At 41.6% G+C, this 27,557-nt stretch overlaps 2 protein-coding genes across 4 annotated transcripts in view; one reads left to right on the forward strand and one right to left on the reverse strand.

Moving 5' to 3' along the window:
* Positions 1-3,440, forward strand: part of Pgm5 (phosphoglucomutase 5) — a 172,429-nt gene extending 168,989 nt beyond the window's left edge. For both annotated transcript variants that reach the window (XM_074051978.1, XM_020158600.2), the window contains exon 11: positions 2,039-3,440. In XM_074051978.1, the coding sequence (XP_073908079.1) occupies positions 2,039-2,128 (90 nt within the window). In that variant the 3' untranslated portion in view covers positions 2,129-3,440. The remainder of the gene's footprint in view (positions 1-2,038) is intronic.
* A 3,513-nt stretch (positions 3,441-6,953) lies between these two features.
* Tmem252 (transmembrane protein 252) lies at positions 6,954-12,716 on the reverse strand. 2 transcript variants are annotated; one of them, XM_074051979.1, is made up of 3 exons: positions 12,338-12,716; positions 9,397-9,715; positions 6,954-9,059 (listed from the first exon to the last, which is right to left on the reverse strand). In XM_074051979.1, the coding sequence occupies exons 1-2, from the start codon at positions 12,613-12,615 to the stop codon at positions 9,409-9,411; spliced, it is 585 nt and encodes a 194-aa protein (XP_073908080.1). In that variant the 5' UTR covers positions 12,616-12,716; the 3' UTR covers positions 6,954-9,059; positions 9,397-9,408. The 2 variants fall into 2 exon arrangements, with proteins under 2 accessions (XP_073908080.1, XP_020014193.2); XM_020158604.2 differs by having other exon boundaries at positions 6,954-9,715.
* Positions 12,717-27,557: the final 14,841 nt, after the last annotated feature.

The following is a 27,557-nucleotide window of genomic DNA, read 5'->3' on the forward strand; positions in this document are numbered from 1 at the left end:
TCCTTTAGCCTAACACTTTCTCTTTGCATATGAGAATACTGTTTAGTATTTTGATTCAAAAGATTCCTATCCAAAATTCATCCTCTATAATGTCCTTCTTTTATCCCTTTGTAGCACAGTAAGAAGAAACTCAAAGACAATTGTGAAGCAATCCAAAGAAAAAATTCTATGCTTTCTTGATTTCTCACCAATATGTTATACTATCTCACTCACATATAATTTGACAAGATTGGCTAATCTTACCCTATTCTTTTTTAAAACATTCGACTTAATTTTTGCAGAAGAAGCTACTTGCTTTTACTCATGTTGGTTATTGAGATTATTTCATTGAAATTATTTCAGTTTCATTATTTCAATGAAAAGAAGTTATTTCTTATTTATTCATTAGTGAGACTGCAATTTAACTCTATGAACTAGCCATAAATGTGTCAAATCACCAGATGTACTACCAGATCGGTCTTTCCAAAGCACAACTCTGTTGGTCTTACCTTTCAGCCCCAAGCACTCCAATCTTCCCTAATGACTTAAATCTGTGTACAACACCCTAGCATTTAGTTCCCTGCAAACCAGGCTGGCTTGCATACCTCTGTGTCTACACTCCACTCAGGACACACTGGGCCACTTGTGCTGTCATGTACCCTGTGCATTTGCTTGTGTTATTGCTATCTGACTTGGAATGCATTTGTATCTGTTAAGAACAGGTGAGGTTGTATTAAAAAAAAAATCCCCATTTCTATCACAGGTTTTATTTTCCTGAATTATTGAATCTTTTCTTGCTCCCTTGCTCCAGTATTGACCAGTCTCCTTTTTTTTTAAATCAATATCTCTATGTTAGAATTGTCTCTAAATGAACTGACTTTATTTTTATGTCAATCTATTTATTTGTTATAGAGAGTTTATAACAGTGCTTTTTGTGGAAAACTGATATTGGATAAATACAAGTGTACCATAAAAGGAATTCAATAAAAATATATAGAGTGACAATACCTTCCAGTTAGGTAATTCTTGCCAAAGGCATGCACTGTCTTGGTTAAAAGTGCTAAAGATTGGCAACAAAGCGTTTCTCCTTGGTGAAATCAGAAGGATTGAAGAAGAATGGAAAATAAGCTGGCATTCTCACAATTTCATAAGTGATGCCACATCTGTGTACCTTCTAAAATCATCCCCGGTGGTGTGTGCTTATGGCAAGAAATGATCCTTACTTCTCTTTATGTCCTTCACCTTATGTGTTCCTCAGGCCTCTAAACCACTCCTGCCTCCTTGGGAGCAAGGAGGTGTGTCAGGAGCCACAGCAATGTGAGACAGGAGGAAATACCATTTACTTCTGCAACACTAGCAATTAGTCTGTCTTCTCTGAAACATCAGGATGACAGGCTCTTTAGGCAGAGGGTCTTAGGATGAAAATGGACTTTTCTCCTCAAGTTGTATTGGGTGAGGGTTATAGAGTAGGGGGATGTGATTGGGAAGGGGGACAGCTGGAGTTTTACTGAACTTCCTTACTTCATAATCCTCTGTTTATACTCTCGTGTAAGTAATTGGCTTGTGCACTCTTTTTTTTTTGAATAGTACTGGGAGTTCAACTAGGACCTCACACATCTCACACATGCTAGGCAAGCATTCTACTACTTGTTCCATGCCCCAAACCCTTCTGTTTGCATTTTATTTTTGAGATAGGGTCTCACTTAATTTGCCTAGGCTCGCCTCTAACTCACAGCCCTCCTGCCTCTGCCTCCTGAGTGCCTGTGACTGTAGGCATGCACCATGCATACACCACTTTCCCATCTTAGGTAGATTTCTTTGGGAGCTGGGTCAGACTTTGTTGATCATCATAGCTCTGTACTGCTTCTCTGTCCTACCCACTCTAACATGCTTTGAAGGGGAGAGCAGCAAAGGTCCAGAGAGGATATCTAACCTATCCTCCACGTCTGCCTGAAAGCCATAACCTGGAATTTGAATTCTGATGCTGCTAGAACTCAGTCACAGGCTCCATTCTGCAACTGATTCAAGTTGTTCACAAACTTTCTTCTTCCTTTTCCAGGCAGTGCTGAGTCCTCTCATAGCCATCGCACTGAAAATATCCCAGATTCACGAGAGAACTGGCCGGAGGGGGCCTACTGTCATCACCTGAATGAAGGAAAGCCAGCTTGCCAGGGCCAGAGAGCACGCAGCAGGAAATGCTTCACCATGCCTTTTTGCTACCTGTTTGTGCCTCTTATGACTTTGGAAAACCAAAAGTTATTTTGCTGTTGGGCGGGGGTGGGGTGGGGTGGGGTGGGTAAAGGATGGTTGGGAAAAGAGAAAAACATGTTTTGTTTTGGCTTGTCCAATTCCTCCAAATGCAAAAGGATCTTTAGTTATCTGTTGAAGCTACACTATTATTTGATATCTATATTTTATCACACTAAGGGGCCTCTTCTTTTGAGAAAAAAATAAGTGGGCTGGGAAACTGATAATCACAGCTCCTGCATATCACTGGTGCCACATGAGCAAAGGTTCCAAAATCATAAGGGAGCAGTGCCAGAATTAAGCTGACCCTAAGCCACAGGGGCCTTAGGCAGGCAGGTCAGGCCCACAATGGGACAAGGTTTTAGAACGCCTCATAGCTCGCCTCACTCTCACCAACCATACTCCCCAAATTCCCAACTTCCCTGAACACCTTCTCTCACACCTTCTAGAGCTTTCTACAAATCACAATGGCACAGACCCAACAAGACATATCCAAGGGTGTTTTACTCTCTTTTATTTTATAAACGGTATTACTTTAGCTATCAAGCCGGTTGTGTCATTTGAGTGTGTGTGAGAATGATCTTCTGTACAAGACAGCAAATGAATGCTTAGAACTGGGTAGCTTCCTTGATTACATCACACAGGTTGATATGTGAGTTTGTATAAATTACTCCCATGAAGACAAAAACACACCGTGTGAACACACGCTCTAACTTTCCTACTAGGGCCTATTTTCATGCACTTGTTTAGATGCAATTCTGATCTTATTTGTAATGGTTGTAAAACGGAGAGGGTGAAATACTGTCAAAGTAGGAAATGAAGTGGATGCCAAAAGGAAATATTACCAGTGGGACAGTTATGCGCTGGATGACAGGAGGAGAGGCAGGGGGGTCACAGTGGCTTTCTTCGCCCCAGAGGAAAAGAGATCTTGCAGCTCTTGCAGGCTCATCTGTACTGTAGAAGACTCAGTCATGCAAAGTGTTTGCATATGTTTTGCTTCCTTGGGAACAGATGCTCAGTGATCATGTCATTTGCAGAGATGACCTAGTACACTTTGACTGTTAAGCAACGTGTTATTGCTGTAGTCAAGGTCAATGCAAGCAAGGGAACATTCCCAGCAAGGTATTTGTTTCCATTTTCTGTCTGTGCTTCTGTCAAGAACTTACTGGGACATTTAGTAGTTAATAAAAAAGAAATTCTGTGTTTTAACCTTGTTCAAGGATTGTGGCTTTTAGCTCATTCATTTCGTCACTTGAGAAATTTCAGTAGTGGTCACCTATTCTGACAAATCTGCCTTTCAGAATACTTTCAAGGACTGTTTTTCTTTATGATGACCTGGAGGATTTATTAACTACATGGAATAGAAAAATGAATTGCTCAAAATTGCCTTGGGGAGTCAGCAAAAGTGAAAATGGTATCTAGTTTTTCATTGTAATAGTCTTTATTTCAAAATAATAAGAAGTTGGCTTCCAGTTGAGATTATAAAGAACCAGTTATGAAGGATATCACCAATGGACTCAAATTTGCCTTACGGCCGTGGTTCTTATTATCTCTCGACTCAAAAGTCTCTGTTAACCATCTGTCCATCCATTCATTATGGATGTCTTAGCCAGGACAATCTGACACATTCTTAGGCTTATCAGTTCTAAGAAAAATATTTGTTTTTTTCTTAAGTTGCTGAATTTTTAATCACCTCTAACTTTTTTGTTTTTTTGACACTGGGGTTTGAACTCAGGACCTACACCTTGAGTCATTCCACCAGCCCTTTTCTGCACTGGGTATTTTTGAGATAGGGTCCCATAAACTATTTTCCTGGGCTGGCTTTGAACCCAAATCCTCCTTATCTCTGCCTCCTGTGTAGCTGGGATTACAGGCATGAGCCACCAGTGCCTGGCCTCACCTCTAACTTTTAAGTTCAAATGTAAATTAGTCTTTACTTAAACACACTCTTTCTTTTTTTTAAAATCTGAAATCATGTGTATCCAGTAACCCAAGTATATATTTTACCCATCAGTTCACTCACCGGCTCATTCATTCATTCAATAAGAAGCATTCAGCAGGCAGACTTGTTTTAGGTATAGCAAGAAGATGGATAAAACATTATTCCTGCTCTTATGAATTTGCGATTTGGGAACAGGAGGCTTGACAAGCATTTGCAAATAATTAGGGAGACATAAATATTATTGTAGAGGCACTAGCAATGATCTGTGGGAATACACAGAGGGGTGGAACACTGGGACCTAGAGAGTTTTTCTGAATCATACAGTTTCTGGATATTTTTAACCATGTATATGCATTTATGTCATTTCATCAGGGAGAATGGAACAAGAGCTAGCAAGACTAGTTGAGAGCTAGGACTTGTGAGAGGAAGCTGGCTTTGGGTCGGGTGAGAGGTTGGTTTGTATGGTAGCAATTGAAGCAGACACAGGGTTGTGAAAATCAGATGGAGCCAGCTGCACAGTCACCATTTACGGAGATTTTTTTCAGCCTGTTGCCAAAGGGAAGGTTTTCCAGTGATTCTAGGACCCAGCCAGTCTCTGGATCCTGCTCAAATTCATATTGTCAGGTATCATTGCTGCCTTATGTAATATCCAAACTTCTTGCTGGACTCTACATGTATGTCCTTTTGCCTTATTCTCAGGATAAGTGAAAGACAGGATACTAGTCACTCTTCCCCATGCAATGTTCCTTGTGATCTTAAAGATGAAGTCCCAACCACCACCCTTTAAGAGTAAGTGATTTGAGAGGGCTGAGAATTTTGTGAGAGCCACCAAGGTGAATCATAGACGAGACGAGGGGTAGAGTGTGACGACTATCAGAGACAGTTGGTGATCTTCTAACACTGAGGGGTTCCCCCACTACAAGTGCCTCCAGAAAATGGCAAGTCACTGTATATATATATATATATACATGTATATATATACTGTACTGTATATATACATATATATATATATATATATATATATATATATATATATATATGTATGTATTCTACTGGTTCTCAACTAGGGTCTACCCACTCATCCATGTACCATGTGCCAGGGAGGCATTTAGTAGAAGAGGACCAAGTATGCTTAAATACCCAGCCAGGTGTTAGCCTAGCCACTTTGCATCACCCAGGATTCTTGAGTTTTAGCTATGATAAAAAATGAGTAGCCATCATTAAAATGAGATCATTTATCAAATCTTCCTGATCCAAAGTGCCGGGTACATCCAGAGTATTTGTGGGACAAATAGTGTTGGGTGATGTTATAGGATAAAAGGCTTAGACATGACATGAATGCTTTCAGCACAGACATTCTCAGATGGAGACACAATCCCGTGGTGGCACCTTGTGCTGAGTGTTGGCTCTTCTGAGCCAAGATAAGATCAATGGTATGGTGACTTCTGATTGGCTTCCCATGGGCCAGCATAAGCCATGAGATTTTGGCATCCAGATCCATTAGTTATGGCAGGTGTGGGGAATTTAAAAAGCACTTGCAGGAACTGGTAATGACACAGCAGGAAGTCTCTGTCCCACTGCTGGAGCATGTCCTGGGCCCTCTCACAACAGGTGGAGAGTGAGATCCAAGGCACACGCCTGGAGGAAATTGCCAGTTCTGAATGCAGAAGGGTCTGAGAAGCTGTGCATCTTGGGAGATGATGTAAGTGCTAGTGAATCAGTGTTTGGACCTTCAGCAGCTACAAACAGCAAGAGATTATCTGAGGCGGCAGAGCTTAGCAGAATGCCTGCTCCACTCCAACCAGCTGGAGTCCTTACTAGCAGAAATAGCTCGTGCAGTTGACAGTCTCCTGGTATGTGAGCCACCCTGGGTTGTCATGGAACTTTATATAATACAATAAAGACATGATTGCAAATCCATGCCTTTATCATCTTTTCATATCTTTTAGTACCTAGGTGCTAATGTAGGTGAGCTGTCACCTATAATGCAATGTAGGTGAGCTGAAGTAATGCCTCACCAAAGACAATTTATTTAAGTAAAGTGTTAAAGGGTGAATAAGCATGTCAGGGAAAACACTTGCGGAGTTTTTGCATGGAGTTATCAAAATGAGTCCAGTAATCCCAGATATGCACAGTTTATCAGTGATCTTACCACCCTCATCTTTTGGGTGGTGGTAGTGATTATTTAGACTTGCTGCTGAAAGGAACATTACGACATTATAATACTAGAGGACCATCAGCTCTGAAAAACTCCTTTCCCTGTTTGCATGTGAGCAAGAAGAAATGAGCACAGATTCTCTGTAGTAGAGACTTTCTCTTTCCATTTTCTCAGGGTAAGTGCCCACCCCAGAATTCATGGAATTATGGTTCCCAATCCATCACCTTTCATAGAGCAGGAAAAGGAGATACAATATCTATTGCCCCTAAATGAATCCTCCAGGGATGACCAATGTATCACTGTCTGCCACACCAGGACATTTTTGTTTGACTTGTCTGGTGGGTTTTAATTGCTGGCCTTCTCAAATGTAGGATTTGCTTTGAGTCTTATCCAGGTTCTTCACACTTGAGTCAGAGAGCACATGTTTTAAAAATCATGTGTTTGTTGGTATTCCTTTTCAAAAAGAAGCACCCAGGTTATTTTCTGAATCGACCATTGGTGATCAATAATGTTTGGGTTTACAGAAAGAGTAACTCATCTTAACACTGTGCTAGTTTCACATAGAGAATAATACTCTGGCTTATGGTCCTCTATTGATTTTTTTCTGATGCAAAAAATAGCAAAAAGGAAAGTTTAAATACAAAATTTATTGCCATAAAGAGATTAAAACAATTTCTTATGCAAACCAAATTAATATTTGTTTCACCTGACTTCCAGAAGTTGGAAACACCATCTATTACACATGCAAGCTTTGGGTGAAAGTCCAGTGATACTGCTTATTCAGTCTAGTAAATGTGCTCAGACGCTCAGGGAAACATTCCCAGAAGAGGAATAGAAAGAGATGACAAAAAAGGAATAATAAATTGCATTGTTAATAAATGATAACCTTCATATTGGACAGCCATGAGTGACCTTGATACCTAGTCGTACCCTCATTGTTGAGGATTCAAATCACATGCCCAAGTTTGTACTCCATGGACAGGTGTATTTGTCATGATGTACTTAACCTGTGCACTCAGCAGTGGGGGGAAAGAGAAGGCCACGGAGACCCCATTCCATCTTCCTTCCTTCAAAGGTTGCATCCTTTCTTCCCATTGTCCAAAGGCTCTGTGCCAATCACAGGGTGTGTGAAGAACACGCCCTTCATCACTCAAATAGTGACCAGATGCAGAAAAACTGCACTAGTATGTGAGGGCCCAGCTCAGGTAAGAAACACAGCAGACTTCTTTACATTAAGTGAGAAGCCATTTAGCCCTAAAGTTACCTCTGCTGTTTCTCCAAAGGCTTGAAGATAACTGCAGCCACCTGGAGTGCCATGTTCTGCTAAGGATCATTTTCTCAATGAGGAGAGAAATCCAAACCACTCCCTGGAAGGAGGGAAGGAGAAACAAGGCTAGCCTAGCACAAAAGTTTGAAGAAAGTAGATCCTGTCACATTGTTCTATGGACCATTCTTTGTTTTCCTGGAAGCCACTGTGTGTTACTAGACAAGTTTCTTAACTTCTCAAAGCCTCAGTTTTATGCATCTGTAAAATAGAATAATGGAGCACCTGCCTCTTAAGTATAGAATGAAGACTAAGAAATTTCATGGCACAGAGGCGGCCATATAAAATGCATCCCATAATCCCAGCATGAATGCCTCACATGGCAGAGAAGGAAACTGAGGCCCAGAGAGGTAAATATCCTCATCCAAGTTAAAAAACATTAGGCTGTGTGTCTTTCCAGCACCCTGCCACCACTTATATTAAAAATACCATATAATATTCTTATATTAAAAATACCATAAAATATAATAATATGCAGGAGGAGTCATTGTGCTTAAAAAAACAATTCTCCCAAGTCTAGAAGTCAAGAGCTCTGTCTTGAGACTCAAAGAATTTCTTTAAGGATAAAGGTATGTCCTTATTATCTTCTATCTTTCAAATTCTTAAGATTTATAAGGGAATTCTTTGGATTACATATAAACATTTGAAAACTTCACAAGACTTTTATCAAATCCACAGATAGCTGGAGGAGTGGCTCAAGTGGTAGAGCACTTGCCTAGCAAGTGCCAAAAAAAAAAAAAAGTGGAATCAAACCCACAACTAGCACAAATTCCCCCCCCCAAAATGTTGTACATTGTGAATTAAATATTCTATTTATTCAATTTGAGTCTATAAGAAATTTTATCCTATCAGTTTGTATGAGGACCTCTTTGAAAAATAACTCACTTAATATTTCGCATTTAAACCATTTTGAAGGTACGTATTTCAGTCAGTTTCCTTTCATACAGAAAAAAAACACACATACTTAAAATAAAACAATGTAAAAAAACATTCACTGTTTCCTAAGGATATCTCCTTTGATGTGAATTATTGAGTCATTCTGGTAATGTCAACAGGTGTGATGTGATTCTTACAGAATGTCATGACTGTCCCAGCAAGCAGCATGTGCTCCTCCCTGTCTGGGCTGTGATGATGAGAGGGGAGTGAAGTGAGACAGGAAGCCTCCCCTTGAGCAAGGCTGTCCCAATACCACCTTTGTGGTCCCAAGGCTCACCTGGGATGGGACTAGTGGGAATCCTCTGTAATGTCTGCTTGGAGCTGGGTGTGGTGGCTCATGCCTGGAATTCTAGCTTCTTGGGAGGCTGAGATCTATCTGGAGGATCACAGTTTGAAGCCAGCCTCATCAAAGAGTTTGCAAGATCCCGTCTCAACTATGGCTGGGTATGGAGGCACAAATCTGTCATCCCCATCTATGTGGGGAAGCACAAACAAAAAAATTGCTGTTTAGCCTGGCCCTAACATAAAGTGAATTCCTATCTCAAAAATGACCAACAGGAAAAGGGCTGAAGTGGCTCAAGTAGTAGAGTGACTGCCTAGCAAGTATAAGGCACTGAGTTCAACCTTCAGTACCACCAAAAAAAAAAAAATGTTTGGTGCTGGCCACACACCTGCCAGGGTCACCATGCTGCCCTTTCATGGCTGAGCCATCGCTAAAGTCACACTGCTGCTGCATCCCTGGAGTCACACAGCATGGTAAGCCCTCGTTCAGGGTCCCTGGGGCAGAGCTTTTCATCTCCAGTCCCTGACCTGCTTTTCTTCTTAGCAGCTGATTCCCACAAAGGTGTGTCCTGAGTGCTGGTGAGTGTCCCCTGTGTTCAACACTGGGCTTGGCCTCTCAGCCTCCCGAGATGTTTCTGTAGCCTCCAGGTCGTCTATGGCCTCCAGGTCGTCTATGGACTCTTGGTAGGATGGTGGGGCCTGTGGGTGAACATCAGTTTCATCCTCAAGTTCAAGGGCCATCTCTGTGTACAGAGGTGGAGGAATGTCCAAGGCCTCTCCCTCTTCAGGACAGGTCTGTTTCTCAGCATCAAGGATCTCTTCATAAGCCGGAGGGTAAAAGTCTGGCCTATGGGACAAAGTGCCACAAACACACATGTGTTATTTAGGAGGTGATGCCAGAGAGGCATATGTCTGCTTCTCTCTACTCAGGGTGTGAAGTTAAACTGTAAGAAACACTGATTTTTGAAACAGATGTACTTCTTCCCTGGCATTACCAGTTTCTAAAGAATGTGCACCCTTCCAGAAAATCCCTTATCAGTCAAAGCTTGCATGGCTCTAGTCCTGTTTTTTTCCAGCTTGTATTCCAGGTTGTTTCCTTTTTCTTTCTCCTTCACTCCTGGAAAAGCCCATTCAGTGTGGGACACATAGTAGAGGACAAGGGGCTCTTTGGCTATGGAACCTCTCTCCCCGCTACTCAGTCCATTCTCAACCTGGTTCCCATCCACACAAGTCGTCTTCTACTCCACTGCTCTCAGGGTCTCTGATCTTCACAACTAACAAAATAATGAATGAAAGCCAACTATGTGCAGGCCCCTAACTATAGCAGGTGCCAGCTTCTCCTGACTGCCTTTCAAGTCTCAACAGCTAGTTTGCAAGAAGGCACATGGCCATGCTCATTTCTCACATGGGTTCAAAGAGAACTTCATGCAGCCATTCTGTGCCTTCGGGCCTGTGCTTACAGGAGAGCCTCATGCCAGGGCTGTACCTGTTGGTCATCTGGCCCAACATGACTAATTGCTACGAGCTGTTTCATCATGAATGCACTTGGGGGTGAGTGCAGGTGAGGAAGATGGACAGAGTGAGCTTAGTTGAGTTGTGTATTTATACAGGGAGTCCATCCAGTGCCTACAGGGACTGTTTGTGGTGTGTAACCACAACACAGCCGGGATTGCCATTTGTCACCACAGCCCCATTCCAAATGTTACCAGGCTCAGAGCCAAATAGCTGAAGGAGCTGTCTACTGTATGACATAAACTCATGTGGAGTGGCCAAGGTTGAGTCATGGGACAGATGTGTAAAGACACTGTGGACAGAAAGGTGAGCTGTTCCCTGGAGCAGCTGGAAAGTCTCCCCCGATGACTGCCAGCCCCCAAATCCCACCCCCTCTCCCAATTCTGCCCTCCCCCACTGCCATTCACATTCCCAGGACCCTGAGTCCCACCAATGGGAACACACTTGTTTGATACCACTGTCTGATACCTATTTTGAGTACAAAGCTTCTGAGAAAAGCAACTTCCCAGTCTGACTTGCTGGTCATTCTGTTTGGGTTGAGCATCTCAGAGTACAGCAGGAAGAGGCAGTAAAATCAGGTGTCATGATAGCCATGATTTACCTTCAAGTATTTACTTGAAGTAAATTTAAGCTGCATCCTAAAGGCACTCAGTTACCATGATCAGAAATTCACACTCTGGAGGTAGACATCTATACCCATACATATACACACAGACACACAAATTATCACTCTAGAAGCACCTTTTATAATCGATACAGTTATCTTAATTTTTAATCAATCCCAAAGGCCTTGCTGAGTTTCCAGTAAACATTAGAAACACCTGTGGTTGTTGTAATTAGGATCTTGGTAATTAGCATATGGACATCACGATGTAGTGTTATGGGTGGATTACCAACATTCAAAGCACATGGAATAGCTAAAACATTTTAGGTACTCTTACTCTTGCATGAAGAGTGCAAAAGAATTTATGAATTCCTTTCAAAATAATGCCTGAGATTTTATCCTAAATAGTCCTGTATTTGGCCATGAATTAGGAGGTTTATGGTTCGCTAACTGACTATAAGGTTAACAGAATCTTTTTTCTTTACGATAAGATATATATATATATATATACATAAAATTTGCTATCTTAAGTGTACAACTCATGTCCATTCAGTACACTCATACTGTTATGCAACCATCACCAGAACTTTCCATCCCCCAAACCGAAAGTCTATATTTATTAAACAATAACTGTTCATTCTCCCCTCCCCAAGTCCTGGCAACTGCTGTTGTATCCCCTGTCTCTATGAATTTGACTCCTCTAGCTACTTCATATAAGTGGAATCATACAACAATTATCCTTTATTGGCTAATTTCACTTAGCATAATGTTTTCAAGATTCGTCAAGCATGTGTCAGGATTTCATTCCTTTTTAAGGTTGAGTAATATTCCATTGTGTGTGGGTACACAGTATTTTGTTTATTCATCTTGCCTTGAATGGCACTTTCACACAAGATGAGATCAGAACACCTAAAGGGAGAGTCAGCTGGGACTTCTCTTAGTAACAGAGGTTATAGGCCTGATTTTATGTCTGCTTACTCATTTGTTGTGGACAGAATTTGGTCTGGGAATTACTTTCCCTTATAACTTGGTTACCAACTAGTCATTACCTGTCTCTACTAATGGCAACATAACCAAAGAACCTAGAAGCTGAGCCTCTTAAGTTGGCTTAGATGGGCTTTTACTGTTGGTGACAATAGTGATAGTGTTTCTCTAGGGAAACTTCCCTGACCTCATGGTCTTCCCCAAGGCAGCCCCATTCTTCCTAAAGACCAACCCCAGAGTAATGACTCAATGGTAGAGTTTTGGTTCTAGATACATAACTCTGTGGGATGGGAAAGTGACTCCACTGTAGGATTTCTGCACCATGGCCCATCTCAGCCCCTCACGTTCCCTCTGGCCCTCAGCACATACCTGTCCACCGTGGCCAGGGGCAGGTCCCTGTGAGCAAGGTGTTGCCTGAGCATATGGCTGAACATCTCTTTGCTTTCACTCACGTGGTAGTAGATGCACCAGAAAACTCCACTCAGAAGGATCACAAACCCTAGAGGCAGAAGTAAGTATGCCACAATCAGGTTCCTCTGACAATGGACTATGGAGTTGGAGGAGATGAAGAAGGACCCGAGGCAGATTATCAAGAAGCCAGTCAGCATGGCCAGAGCACAAAGAATGAGGCCAGCTCGGCTCTGCATCCTTGCTCCTCAGAACCTGTGCCCTGACCCTGCCACCCCTCTGCTTCCAGGCTTCCTCAAGGAGAGTGTGCTCATTAGCCACCTGGCAGCCTTATACACCTAGGGACCAAATGGCCTTTGGACAACTAAATAAAGCAGGCACTGAGAAGCTATTCATTAACCATTGAAAGTCACTGTAACATCCTTGCAGAGTGAACCAGAAGCCCAATGGTGTGTCCTGCAGGAAGAGGTGGCTGCAGGTAGCCAATTCACTCTTCCTCGTTGGTGGTTGGGACTCTCAGTAGCTCCTAGGCATTGAGGAGGGGTCCCTCATCTTATGATTCAAAAGGCACTGGTCTCTGAATCCCTACTGTGGGTAACTTCCCACTAAAAGCTAGGGAAATGAGCATTTCTGGAAGAACTACTTCCTTTGTGGTTTGGCAAGGAATCCTTTCCTGATTTCTTTTCCTCCTTCTGTCTTCACAAGGCATTTCTTTAAGAGGCTCTTACCATCAGGGTCTTGCCTTTCTCGATGAACCACCTATTATTGCCTCCAAACTCTAATACTGAACAATTTTCCAAGAGGAAAGTCAGGGTGTGAACTCCTTGGTTCCTTCTGTTGACAAGAAGAGCTTTACAGGAGAAGGAGAGAGCTGGAGAGATGACTGTGGGACACAGAGTCTTGAGGATCAGGGGAGAGGGGTTCCTGAGGATTGGTTGTAAAAGAGGACCATCTAGTCACTTCTATTCTGATGCTGGCTTTGAATCCTTCCCATTGCTGGGATCCACATGTTGCTCATCACTTCTGGTCAACACGTAGATGTTTGTTGAATATTTTGTTCCATATTGCTCAAGCACTGGCCACCATTCCTGACTCACTAACAATATTTGAGCCTGGTCCCATCCTTTCTGTTCTCATATAAGGCCATAAGCATTTGAAAACAGAGCATCACCCAAAGGATATATCATGTCACCACCACCATGCCAAACAAGCAAGCATTTGTCAGAAGCGCTGCCTAAGACAGCTCCATCTCCCCCCTACACAGAGCTTCACAGAACACCCTAGCATGGTAAAGTCTCTGAAAAGTCCTCCAGTCTTCCCCTTAAAATATGTATTAAAGAAATTGATTTTAGTAGATTTTGCTAAGAAATGTTCCATGTCCTCTCACTGTATCTCTGCTTTATATAGCATTGCCTTAAAAATCTTCCCAGCATGAGCCTTCTATGCTCTGTATGGAATTTTGTTTCCTTCCTCTAGACAGTTTTTGGTTATAGACACCTTATTCCAGATCTGGCTCATGCCCATATCCTTTCCTCTTTTATTTGACACTTTCGTGTATTCCTCCCCAAAGTTTCCTTCCCAGAGGGGCTCTGAGTCACTTTTTGCCCAGAAAGGTTTTCTGCAGCTTCTCTTTGCTTGTCTTTCTACCCCAGTACTCCATCGCCACTGCTTTCCACTTGCTTTCCCAATGGGAAAAGCAATGGTTTGTGCAGTGTCATTGTAGTTCCATGCACACACTTCAGCATCACAGGCACTATCTCCTTAGCTCTGCCTTCATGTTGAGGCTAAGACAAAGAAGACACCATAGATCAAAAACAATATAAGGTACTTCCATATCCCCTCCCCCACAATCCATATTTCTATTAGCTTCAATTCCAACCCTGAGCTACTTCTGTCTTCTAGACTTTATTATCTTTACAATTCTAAAACAATGCTTTTTCCCTTCTTCCCCCAACTAGTCTTCAGATAATCAAGTTTCTAAGATAAACCTAATGAGCCTCACCATCTGGCATCCGTATTCAAGTGTAAGTAATTCCCTCCCTTTGAGTGTGGGCTGGACCTAGTGACTTTATTCTAACAAATAGTTTATAGCAGAGATGATGAAGTGTCCCTTCCACCATTAGGTTACAAAAAATGGTGACTTCTCTCTTGCTAGACAACTCTCTTTATTGCTTCCTTGGCTTACAACCTTTGAAGAAGAAGGCTGCCATATTGGAGAGACCTGTGTGGCAAAGAACTGAGGGCACCTCTAGCTAACAGTCAATGAAGAACAGAGGCCCATGGTCCTTCAGCCCATGTGGAACTGCATCCTGTCAACAAACATGGGAACTGGGGATCAAAAACTTGTGCAATTGAGCCTTGAAGTGACTATACCCCAGCAACTTTCATTGAATAACCTAAAATAGAGGATCCATTTAAGTCATGCCTACATTCCTGACCCACAGAAACTAGGAGATAACAAGTGTGTACTATTTTGAGTTACTAAGTTTTGCAGCAAGTTGGAAATCAGAGTAGACAATGTGCCCTATTAAAACTAGCTGTAGTCATCCTCAACATCATCATTATTATCATTACAGCAGTAATTCCAAAATGCAATGAAAGACCCAGAATTCCCAATGGAAAGGTCTGCACTAGGAGTTGGGTCTTGAGAACTGGTAGATGGGCAAGTCCCAGAGCTACTATTCAGTATCAGATTAAGGAGAAATAGCACTCATGATGAGAACTGCCCACCCCAAGAGGGGGCTTGTTTTAGACCAAAATGCAGCGGTGGTGGATTAAGTTGGGGACTATGGCAAATCAGGCCCAGTTCTTGTGCATACGTAAACATGGGAGCAAGTAAGTGTTTCTGTACCTGTTCTCCTCCAGTACCTATTGAGGACACTCTAACCTGTGCCTCCCAGTTTGCCAGGCAGACTTCTTCCTCCCCAATATCTTTTGAGGAGGCTTCTGTCCTCCCAGACCTGTGTTTTGGTGGTGGAGATGGCAATGGTGATGTTTGGTGAGAAATTCTGTAGGAAAGAGCAAAATCTAGGAAGGAAGGAGTCAGTTCCTTTATATAAAATTTATATGAAATAAAAAAGCTCCTGGTCTCAGGATATTTAAGGAATTTATTTGAGGGGAAATGGGGCATCAAGGGAGAATGTATAGTAGACGCTGAAGTAGATGAGGGAAGTAGAAAAGGAAAAAACAATTTGGAAACATGAAGTGTCACTGGGAACCATATGTTTCGTTCATGATGATTAAGGAACACTAGTGAGCCGAGCGCTGTAGCTCACATCTGAAACCCTAACCACTTGGGAGGCAGAGATCAGGAGCATCATAGTTGAAGGTTGACCCAGGCAAACAGTTCACAAAACCTCATCTCAACCAATAAAAGCTGGACACAGTGGCATGGGCCTGTCATCCTACCTACACAGGAAGTGTAAATAGAGGATCTTGATCCAGGTCAGCCAGGCATAAATGTGAGGCCTTATTAGAAAAATGACTAAAGCAAAAAGTGCTGAGGATATTACTCCAGTGACAGAGCACCTGGCTAGCAATGGCCAGGCCCTGAGTTTAAACCCAGTACTGTCAAAAAACCCCACGAGTGATATTGAAATTATTTTCTAATTTGCATTTGTCATTATTAAATTTATGCTATTAAATAATTCTACATATCTATTTCTGCTGTGACTTTCTGTTCTTGTATGCATGGATCACTGTCCTATATGCATTAGTACCCTCTGCCCTTTTCATTCTTCAAACATGATCAAGGATCACTAAAACAATGACATCTCGTGTTTTTAAAAATCCTTGTTAATTGGAATTTTTAAATTATTTGTGTTGCAATATACTCTCTTTTCCTTTAGTCACTAGCAGTTAAAATATTTTGGAAAAAATATTTTTATATTTTTTGTGAAATACCATGCACTGTGAGGAATCACCCTATTCTTCAGGCTTCTGAAAGGGGTAAAGAAACCCAAGCAGAAGAACAGATGTAATGACACAGGGAACAACAGCCAGATCTTCAGGGCTGGAGAAAAATGAAAAGAATCCTACAGAGTCAGCAAACACTAATATGCTCCCTTGAAGGGTCTGTTTCAAGAACCTTTGGCCACTCCACTGAGCTTTCTGGCTTCCCGGTATCTCCTGGATCTGCACTCTCTCCCCTTCTACTTCTTTCCCCTCTTGCCACCAATCATGGAGGGAGGGGCCATGTAAAAGTGGGAAAGGCCAGAGAGGGAGGATGACTCTCTAAGCTCACGTGGATGCTGTGGGAAAATGGGTACCCAGGGAGGAGCATGCCCACCCTCCAGACAGAGACTTTCTGAAGCCAGTTGAAGCCAAGCCGAACTCCACAAGAGATCCATGGAGGAAAATGGTGCCTTACTTTTAGATCAATTTCTTCTTCTTAAAAATTTACCAATCCACAAAAGCCTCTGACCTGGTAACATGCTATTTGATTGTCAGCCAAATACCTTAAAATGTAGTGACTCTTTCAACACTGTTCCTTGAGCAGGACGGCCCCATGAGCACTGTTCTGGACATTGTGTGCAGCTGAGCTCCAGGCACTGAAACTCTTTTGTCCAACTCTCCAGTGCAACACATACAGGCCTTGGAACTTCGCACAGCCCTCTGCACTTGAGTTTCTGTTTACTGGGTGCACGGGTCAGTGCCTTTCTCTTGAAAACAGGAAAAGCATACTTCTCTGAATGAGACGCTGTTGGGGACTTTGGAAGGCAGCTAATGGTGTGTGGAGGCTGTGGCACAGGAGGGGCATGGGGCCAAGCGTGAAGGCAGAGTGGCAGTTTTCAGGAGGTCATTTTGGTTCAGGAAACAAGGCTTTGTGGGAGGTGAGTGAGGAGAGTGTGTACGTAATAGGAGATGCCACCCAGTCTGATCTCATGGTGGTGATTACTGAGTGATTCTGGATTAGCCTTTCACACTTGAAGGTTCATTGAGCAATGGACACTTCCTCCTTGTTGTTTTCTTTGCTTTTGAAACATTTCTCCCCTCCCCCCTCTACTTCCTCCTCCCTCACTCGAAGATTTAAATAAAGAGATTTTTGAGGTTGGTGAAGAACAAATGGCCTCTCAAAAAATGCACTGGGTCACAGGTGAGACTCCTACTCGCCCTACAAAGAACCTGATGGTTCTGCAGGACAGAGACTGTGAGCAAGGCCAGAACTAGGTGGGGCCCCTGAGGCATTTGCCAGGTGCAAAGTGTGTGTGTGTGTGTGTGTGTGTGTGTGTGTGTGTGTGTGTGTGTGTGTGTGTGCAGGTGCAAAGTGTGTGTGTGTGTGTGTGTGTGTGTGTGTGTGTGTGTGTGTGTGTAAGTAGGCAAACCCTGGTGATCAAGACAGATCATATTTTCAAGCAATGTTGAAAACCCAAATTGGCAGATATGACTCTTAGGTCAGTTGCCTGATTCTGCTGAATACATTTTTGGTGAGGAAGTTGGGTTATGCCTGTGGACCACACAAGAAGAAAAACTCTGTTCCAGACAGAGCCTAACTTTCAGTATAATCCACGAATAAACCAGAATGGATTTAATGTCTTTGATAATCCTGTTAAAGCTGAAAGGAGATCACCCTTCAGCGGCCACTGTGGAGTCTCAAGCCAGGGCAGAACTCGACTACCTGAGTTTGCACCAAGTGGTATGGTGGGCAAGGACTTGTAAATATGAAGCAGGTCTGTGTGCAATTTCATGCAGTGTTCTTTAATACTGAGCTTCTACTTTCCTTCTTCCTACTTCCTAGTTTTTAATACTCGTGAATAGCTTAAATGGTATCAAAATTTTGAGTTCCCCAAAAAAGTTTGGTAGAACTCACTCATAAAACCACTGGGTCCAAGATCTCTTTTTTTCTTAAAAAAAAATCTTGCAATTTATTATTAAATGCAAGATACTGTGGGTAGGACAGTAGATATTGAGATAAATACAGGATATGCCATGCCTGGACACACCTCTCCCACTGTCCACCTTTCAGGATAAGAGGTTGAGTGAATGGAGTTAAGATTTGAGCTGACTTTGGTTTTGATGTCACAATGGTTACCTTTGGTGCACTGCTTGATTCAAATTCCTCTTGTGTTCACTGGTGTTTGACGTGAGGGTTGGCTGGCTAAAAGGTTTTCCCTTGTCCACCCTAACTTTAGGTCTTTCCTGAGTACCTGCACCTCATGAGGGGTCTTTACACTCTTCCCAGTTCCCTTAGCGGTAGACCATGGTGCTTGGTGCTTGCTAGCTGGGTGGCAGGTACAAGGATTTCTCTGTGTTCCTGGTCTACCACAGCCTTGGGCAGATCCTGTGATCATGGGTCTTGGGAGTGGAGACTTTCTCAGTCAGCCTACTCTTTCTCCAGCACTAGTTGCTTCTAGGGTCATGGTGTCACAATGGTTTCCTGACCCTCCCCTAGAAGCAGAGGTTTCTTTCTTTTTACTTTCTCCACCGGCATGAGTTTTCACAGTGCCCTAGTGAAAAAAGGGCTTTCTTCCTTTCCTTCCACCCCACCCTAGCAGCTTAATGAAGTCCCAGTGAGGCTTTGGGAGCCCTCTGCAGCAACTTGATGTTAATGCACTGGGAAGAATCTAGGAGGGTGAGCAAACTGCGCTTGCTCTACAGCTCCCCTGGCTCTACACTCCCACCTAAGCCCACTATTAAAATGTTTAGTTGAGTTCTTTTCACTGGCTTATGTGACACTTGTGTATTCTCTTCCTGAGTCCCCTTGCCAGATATTAGCCAGGGCTCTGTCCCAGTTTCCCCTGAGGACTCCTGTCTTTCCTTAGATTTCAAAATATTTGGTTGACTCATAACCTCAGCTCTCTGATAGATGCAAGGCTTTTGTAGTTTATCTTCTTTTTAGAGTGAGAGCAACACACTTCCCACTTTCTGCATTCTGAGCAGTCATGCAATATCCTGGGCAACAGTTTTGTTCTTGTGGTACGAGGGTCTGGACTCAGGGCCTCATGCTTGCTAGTCAGGCACACTACCACTTGAGCCACTCTGCCAGACCTTTTTTGTGTTGGGTGTTTTTGAGACAGTGTATTGCTTTTTTCCCAGTCCAGCCTTGAGCAGTGATCCTCCTGATCTCTGCCTCCCAAGTAGCTAGGATTACAGGCATGAGCCATGGGTGCTGCCCAGCTTTTAGTCCGTTTTTAATGATTGCTTTTGTCATTCTTTTGCAGTATCTTCTATGTAATACTTAATTTATTTCCAATCTTGTTTTCTAATAAATATATAATTAGAGCCACACAATTTTCTTCCATGTCACTTTGACTTAAATCCCACAAGTTTTTATATGCTATGTTCTCCTTGTCATTCATTTTCAAATAATAAGTAATTTCATAAAATATAAAAATAAGCAAAATATATAAACATATAAGTGAGAGGAAACAAATGAAAATAGCCTTTAAGAAAAGTTGTTCAATCTCACTTATAATAAGAAGACAGTAAAATAAAATTTCTTACCAATCAGTTCAGCTAAACTCCCAAAGATTGACCACATGTTCTTTTGCAGTGTGGTAGGGAAAAGGCTCTCTTCTGTTGTTGGTGAGAATACAGCATCAGCAAAATTATATTTGTAGTTCTTTCTGACCCAGAAGTCAAACTTCCAGAAATCTATTCCAATGACACACTGGCAAAAATACAAAATTGTAAATGTACAGGTCTCCTCTTTTCGGCCAGCACTGTTTGTGATGACGTAACACTAGAAACACTCAAATGGCTGTGAATATGGACCAGTTAATAATCAAAGGCATGTCACAATAACAGAGTGCTATGCAGTTGTAAAAAGGAATGAGTAATAATTCTACATTACCAAATATCATCTCCAGGATGTATTGTTAGGATGAAAAGATAAAGTAAACAACAATGTATAGTGTAAAAAAAGAAGATATACATATACCTTTATTTTCGAAAAGTAACAAGATAACAAGCTTACTTTTTAAGATGATCACCTTTAGGAGACAGAGAACAAGGTCGGAGGGACAAGTCTGAATGTGGTTTTGACATTAGAATTATATACATGAGTTACATAATTCAAAACAAAATCTAACCAAGACTGAAAAAAGCAATGCATAATTCTCTCTCTCTCTCTCTCTCTCTCTCTCTCTCTTTCTCTCTCTTTCTCTCTCTCTAGTACTGAGGTCTCAACTCAGGGACTTGCACTTGCTAGGCAGACACTTTACCATTTGAGCCATGCACCCAACTCTCTCTCTCTCTCTCTTTTTTATGAAGGCAACAAATAAACCTAGATTTTTATCAGGCTGCTTATATACCATAAAGGAAATAATTGCTTAAAGTAAATTCAGTTTTCTTTTTTTGTTTTTGTGGTGCTGGGGGTCAAATGTAGGGTGTTGTGAATATATAGCAGGCGCTCTCCCATTGAGCTATATCCCAGCCCTGGAGGAAAATTTTAATGCAGTCTTTTCACTCAATGGGAAATACTAAAATATAAGACAAAACAAAGGTAAAACCTACAAATAAATCCAGTAGTCTTATTGTTAGTAAGAATATAAGGTATTTTCTCCAAATTTTTACATTTGTAGTGTAAGATAAACCAAGTAGGGTAACCTGAATATGGTGCAATTGTTTCAGCACAAGAGAAAGAAGATATAAATAAAAATCAAGGAGGTTAAGTAAAATCTGTATCATCTTAAATTTAAGCTTAACACGATGAACTCATGATTTATATCTTTCCGAAAATGCATATAATCTAATTATATAATCAGTGAGAAAACTTTTGAGTGGTCCAAACCACTCAGATTGCTTCTCTATAGCCACTTCCCACAAAAAGGAACCAAGAATCTTTGTAGAAATGGCTGACTATAAACCTCAGGTACAACTGACAGAGTGGCTCAAGAGGTAGAGCACTCACCTAGAAAGCAAGGGGCCCTGAGTTCAAACTCTAGTACTGCCCCCCAAAAGAAGGAATGACCTCAGGTAAAAAAACCTCAGAGACATAATTTTGAACCAAAAAGCAAAAAAACTAACAAAATTCTAGGGGTTATGCCTAACAGATGCAGTAGTTGAGCTGAAGGGGCCTCCCACTAGCCTAGATTTCTCAGCCTCAGCACTATTAATATTTCTTGTCAGAGAATCCTGCATTGTGGGATAAATGGTGTTTGGGACCCTGGCTTCTACCCAGTAGATACCAGTCACGGAATCAAAGACACCTCCAGACATTGCTGAACCTCTTCTGAGGATCGAACTTTCCCCTAGTTCAAAACTGCACTAGCCCAAGATGGCACAATCTGAATGCCAATTCTCAAAGACTGAAATAAATCAAAACAAATTAAATGCATTTAAAAATCATGAGTTCCAGTTTTTTTAGCACTGAAAAGATCTTCTTGGACCTTTCATGTGTTCTTTTTGCCTAGTTAGATGAATGCAGAAGCTTCTGGAAATCCCTTTTCTTTCCTTCTACACTGTGTTCTGGAAGAGTCCCTTGGCCCAGCATTCCTACTCATTAATTTAATAATCATCTGTGTCCATTTGGACATTCAGCCCTACTTCTGAAGAAGATCAGATTGTGTTTTCAATAGTTTGGAAGTCTGAGTGTTTCTTTTCCGTGGCCACAGAAGTCATCCTGAGACTGAAGGTTCTGGTGAAGGAGATAGCTTCTAGAGTGTGCAGGGTGAGTAGGGAAGGTACATCACCTGGGTGGGGAGCGTTCTCTTCTCAGAATAAGAGGTCTGGGAACCGCCCATGTCAGAAGAAATCCGTGGTTCCTTTTCCTTGTCACCTCCCTTCACCCCAGCTCTTGCTGTTGTGTGCATGGAGTGACTCCAGGTCTGTAGGGCCTCTGTGCCATCAGTCAGCCTTTCTGCTGAGAGACCCTCCAGCTTCCCTGGGGAAAGCAGTCAGTGAGGCTCTGGCATGGGATCAAGGACCACATCAGTGCTTCAGTGCAGGAGCGAGACAGGAGGACCCTGACCAGCTCAGCAGTTTGTAATGTGATCTTTTAATTTATTGATCAGATAATTATTGACAAGGCCCCTCCCTGCAGTACTAGTTAACCCTGAGCTTGAAATTCCTGTAACATATTTGTGTTTCAAACAACACTGACCTTTGCAATGACCTTTTGGCTTTTCTTCTGCCTTCATTGCTTTGCAATTCAATTCTATCTTTGGTCTGCATTCCAGGAAATCTTCAAAATATCCAATCTGTGATTATAACTTTTCTCATTTGGAGGTTCAGTACAATTTGAGGAGAGAGGAAAAGTAGACAGGTGTGCTCAGTCTATCAATTACAAGGCCCGTTTTTTTCTGAGTGTATAGGGTGCCAGTGGGCACAGCTTACAGAATCAGGATCATATTATATATCCGATTTTGTATTTTTCTTTTTCACAACATGTTTTTTTGAAAATATCATTATTAGTGATTTGAATATATTTCTTAAATAACATATTTAATGTTTTGAATGAACCTTAGAATTTCATCACACCAGAAAATACTTGCTAATTTTCTTTTATTTTTTCCACACTAAATAATAATAAAATCCTTGAGGAAAGAGAAAACATCAGTTTTGTAGATTCTTAAGCCTGGCTTCAATAGCTGTGTAAGTTTCCTGAAGACAGGGAGCAGAAATAGGGTTAATGGCAGAAACAGGGAGTAAGTTTGATTTAAAAAGAGAAGACTAAACGTTTCATTCCTGTCTTTTTATTTGATTGCCCCCTCCTGTGTTGTTGCTGCATTTGTGGACGCACACTCCTTGGTTGCATTGGGAAATATGACTGCTGAGATTTTGCTCCATTTAACAAAGTTGTAGAAACAAGCACCTGTCTTTGGAACACAGTGTTTCTTCTAGAACATATCATAATCTTTATAAAGTGTTGCTGAGTGCGATGTGTTTCTCAGCTACAGGTGTATTAAGCAGCATAAAGATGATGTTGACCTAGCCAAGCTCTATTTGCTGTCCCAGAAGGATGACTCATTCTTTATGTTGAAGGATTGAAGTCACACCTTCTCACAGCCAGGAGTGTAACCAAGTTGTGAACATGCCATGACGGTGACTATAAGCTATCATGGGGTTGTGATTTTAGATGGTTAGAGACATTTTTTTAATGTTTTATTTTTTGTCATGCCAGGGATTGAATCCAGGGCCTCATGCTTGCTAGGCAAGTGCTGTACCATTCCCCCAGCCCTTTTGTTTGTATTTTGTTTTTTTCAGAGCGAGTTTCACTAACTTTACCTCCAGTGGCCCTGAACTCAATCCTCGTGCCACTGCCTCCTGAGTAAGTGGGATTACTGAAGTGTGCCACCTGTCTTGCTTAGAAGCTTTTATTTGTCACTGCTCTTATCAAAATATGAAGACAAAACTCAACATTACACTCACATGGACGATTTATTATCAGGCCCAGGACTAACTTTTTATAAATGTAATTGGAAGCTTCAAAAGCCGGTGATCCTCATTTTCTGTCTACAAACATTGAAAAGCAAATCCTGAGCCTTATTTTTTTTCTTTTCTTTTCTCAATGCATTGGCTTACTTAAAGTAAATCACTGTTGTCTAGCATGGAGGGATAATGAATAATTCATTAAAAATAGTTCTTTCTTAGAATGAGAAAATGGGATTTAGACATAAATTATTAACTATTCACATATAGTAGTAGACTTTTTTTGGCAGTACTGGGGTTTGAACTCAGGGCCTTGTTCTTGGTAGGCAGGTGCTGTATCACTTGAGCCACACCTCCAACCCATGATAGTAGATTTCTAAATGTCAACGTGGGTCTAAATGTACTTTTTTTTTTAAAGATGGATGAAAGAAAGATAGAGAAGTAAAATTGCTACTGACCTATAGGAAGGAGGAGCAGTGTCTTGGTTTATTGGCTTCTCACATATCTCACTTTCCACATGATCCAATATGAAAAATACATCTAAAACCATCTTCATGCTAATTTATGGGGTACCATGTGCCCAGCACTTTCATTTGCTATCTTTCATTCTCACAACAATATTGCAAGGCAGATACCATAAAGCAGATACCACAAAGACTGAAGGATGCTGAGTTCTAAGAGGTTCAATGACCTCCTCAAGGTCATGTACAGCCACTTTGCTCACCTGCAGCTCACTGGCTCTGCCTCCTGTACTCTTCATCTTGCATCACAATGCCTCTCTTCACAGCTGAACTTAAGCTGACAATTTTTCTTAACAAATTCATAATTAATGGTAAATTACCAGTGGCTGCTTCCCATGGATTTCTAAAATGTTATAAGCTCACAATATTTATTCAGCACCTGTTGTTTATAAGTATATCAGTGAAGACAGGACAGGCTTGGTTTTGCTTTCTTCAGAGCATCTGTTTATTTAATGTGGGTCACTAGCGTGCAAACAACCCCAGGTCATAGTTACTTTAAATGTTAAGAGTTCATTTCTCTTTCACTCACCGTGTTCATCATAGAACAACTGGGGCTCATCTCCAAGTCTACATAATCTCACTTTAGGACTCAGCAGAGGGAGTAACTATCTCCTGATCATTGACAGCCACATAGTCAAGAGCAAAGATGAAAGTGAAGGGCCTTGCATTGGCAATTAAAATTGGGACCCAGAGGTGTCATGTACCACTCTGAAATACTCATTGATAATGATTGACCACAACCATAAGAGACAAAGAACTATAAATCTACCAGAAGCCAGAAGACTTGAAAGCCAAAAATATTTCGATGAACAGCCTTAACTCCAGTCACCAGGTGTGCAATTGCAGGCTAGGGGAGCACAAAGAATGAGCCAGGCTCTTTGTTTTTTAAAAACTTACCATGAGACAATCTACCATAATACAAAGAAAAAGCAAGATACTAGGGTGAATGAAAGGGAAATATGACTGAGTTAAATGGTAATGTAATGGCCTTGAAGAGGATATTACAGGTGAGCTGAAAGCTTGAGGGGTTTCAAAGCATTGAGGGGTAGTATAAGGAGAAAAGTACTCAGGCCAAGAGAATTGTATGAAGCTTTGGCCCATTCAAGCAACAAAGATGACTAGAGCAATGGAATAGGAGAGGTAGGTAAACAAGAAGAGGAGTGAAATAAGAAACTGGAAAAGTCTTCTGGGGATAGATCATGGAGGTCTGAACACTACATAAGGAAACAGTGCCTTTTATATTGCTATGGCTACATTTTTACTACATCTATAGCAGAGGTGTTGTCTCAAATAAATTAGTATTTCCATCTTGACATACCTATGTCTCTTAGAAGAATATGTTCTCTTGGCAATGAGAACTCTATCAGAATAGATGTCATAAAATCAATAAATATGAATGAATAAATGAAGGAAGAACACCAAGAAAAGCATTATAGGTCAATCCCTTTATACTTTATCAAATTCTGAGTATCACACTTAACTTTTTTAAAAAAGAACAAAAATTACTGAATAGTAATAGTTCCCATGTTTGTTGACAGCATGGTCATCCTATTCCCTTTGTCAGTGATTTGTTTGAGTCTCGTCATGTGACCAATCTTGGTCAATGAAACAAAAGGCAAGGCTGGTGAGGACTTTTAAGAGTCTTTATGTTTCCTGTCTTTGGAGGTGACAGATGAGGATGTGATCCTCAGAGCTGCTGTTTTCATTTTGCAAGTGTGGAGAGAACTTGCTGGTCCCTGGGTTTTCTGCCCACTACTCCACTGAATGCTTTCTACCTTCCTTGTTGGCACCACATTTTGTAGTTGATCCCTACTCAGTGGACTTCCCAAGACAGTATTTTTCTCCCTCTTTTGTTCTTCTGCATTCTCTAAATCAGATTTTTCAAATTATATGTAGTAGCCCATTGATGCATCATTAAAACAATGTAGAAGGTTGTGACCAGAATTGGAAGAACATGGCAGGAACATCACACATGGCAAGGGAAAAAAATCTAGGGGTTTCCTGTTTCTGGTGTGTGTGTGTGTGTGTGTGTGTGTGTGTGTGTGTGTGTGTGTTTTAAAACAAACTTCATATTACAGATCTCCATCAAAAAGTTTGAGAGCCACAGGTACCTGTGGTCTCATTTATTTCTATAACTCCCAAATCTTTATCAAGGAAACCATTTCCATCTCTTCTTATATATCTTGTATCTATATCTATATCTATCATCTAATCAGTTCCAAGCTCAAATCTTCAACCATCTATCAATGTGTCCACCCAGAAAGCTGAGAGCAATTCATCACAGACAGGAAGCAGTAAGTTTCTTGAAAGTCAAATCAACCTTCCCTTTGTTTCATTGACCAGGATGGGTCACTTTGCCCTAGTGACTAGGGCAAAACCAATCACTGACAAATGGAGTAAAATGACCCTGATGAACCTAGGCTAGTTGCTCACTGTGGTCCCACTCAGGGCTTCCCATCCCCATCTTCTCTTTACTGCCCATTCTTCTCCTCCTCTATTTCTTGCATTAGGCAAAGACAGGACCATCTTTCTAATCAGGTCAGCTGAAACCCTGGGAGTCATTCTTGGCCCTTCCCTCTTCTTCACACTCAACATTCTTTGTCTTTAAATTTTGTTTATTTCACCCCTACACACCTTTCCAAAGGGGTATTTTAAAAAATCCTTTACTCATCTCCATTATATGCTACCACCCTGATCCAAGTCACTGTCATCTCACTTCTGGACAAGGGCATTTACACTCTAACTCATCTCCTCATGTCACCTTCTTCCTTTCCAATCCCTTCTTTCTTTGGCAGATGGAGAGATTTATTAGCCAGGCCCCTTCCTTACTTAAAGCTAGGGGTCAATCTGCACATCAACAACCATCCCAGTCTTCTGGAACGGCCCTGGAAGCTTCCTCTGCCCAGCTCCTATGGCTTCCCATCTGAGCTGATGGCAGCATTTCACACATGCTACTGGTGCTCATGCCTGGGCCCTTGAAGATGCCTGTCTTACCGGGAACTCTCACCCACCTCACCCTCCACCTCTTCGTGTGCCAACTTTTTCTTATTTGTTAAGGTCTCAGAGTCTATTACCTCAGGGGCCTTCCTTAACATGAATAAGATTAGATCCTTCTGGAGTCACACAACACAGTTGTGATTATTTGTTTCCTGTATTCCCTACGAGACCACAATCCCCATCAAGGGATAGGGCCTGTGGAACCTCTTCACCAAGCCAGGGTCTGATACTCAGCAGTGACTCAATCATTGTTTTTTGAATAGACAAATGACAGATGCAGCATTTAAGATATTTCTTTAAATATTTTTGATGGCTAATTGTAAATATTTTTTGCAGCACTGGGATTTGAACTC

This window comes from Castor canadensis, chromosome 13 (assembly GCF_047511655.1).
Source record: "Castor canadensis chromosome 13, mCasCan1.hap1v2, whole genome shotgun sequence".
NCBI classification, from domain to species: domain Eukaryota; kingdom Metazoa; phylum Chordata; class Mammalia; order Rodentia; family Castoridae; genus Castor; species Castor canadensis.

Excerpts from the sequence above, each read along its gene's own strand:
- Tmem252 (XM_074051979.1), bottom strand. The coding sequence starts at position 12,615 with ATGCAGAGCCGAGCTGGCCTCATTCTTTGTGCTCTGGCCATGCTGACT. Across the intron at positions 9,716-12,337 it reads CCCCTGGCCACGGTGGACAG|GCCAGACTTTTACCCTCCGG; the intron begins GTATGTGCTGAG and ends TTTGTCCCATAG.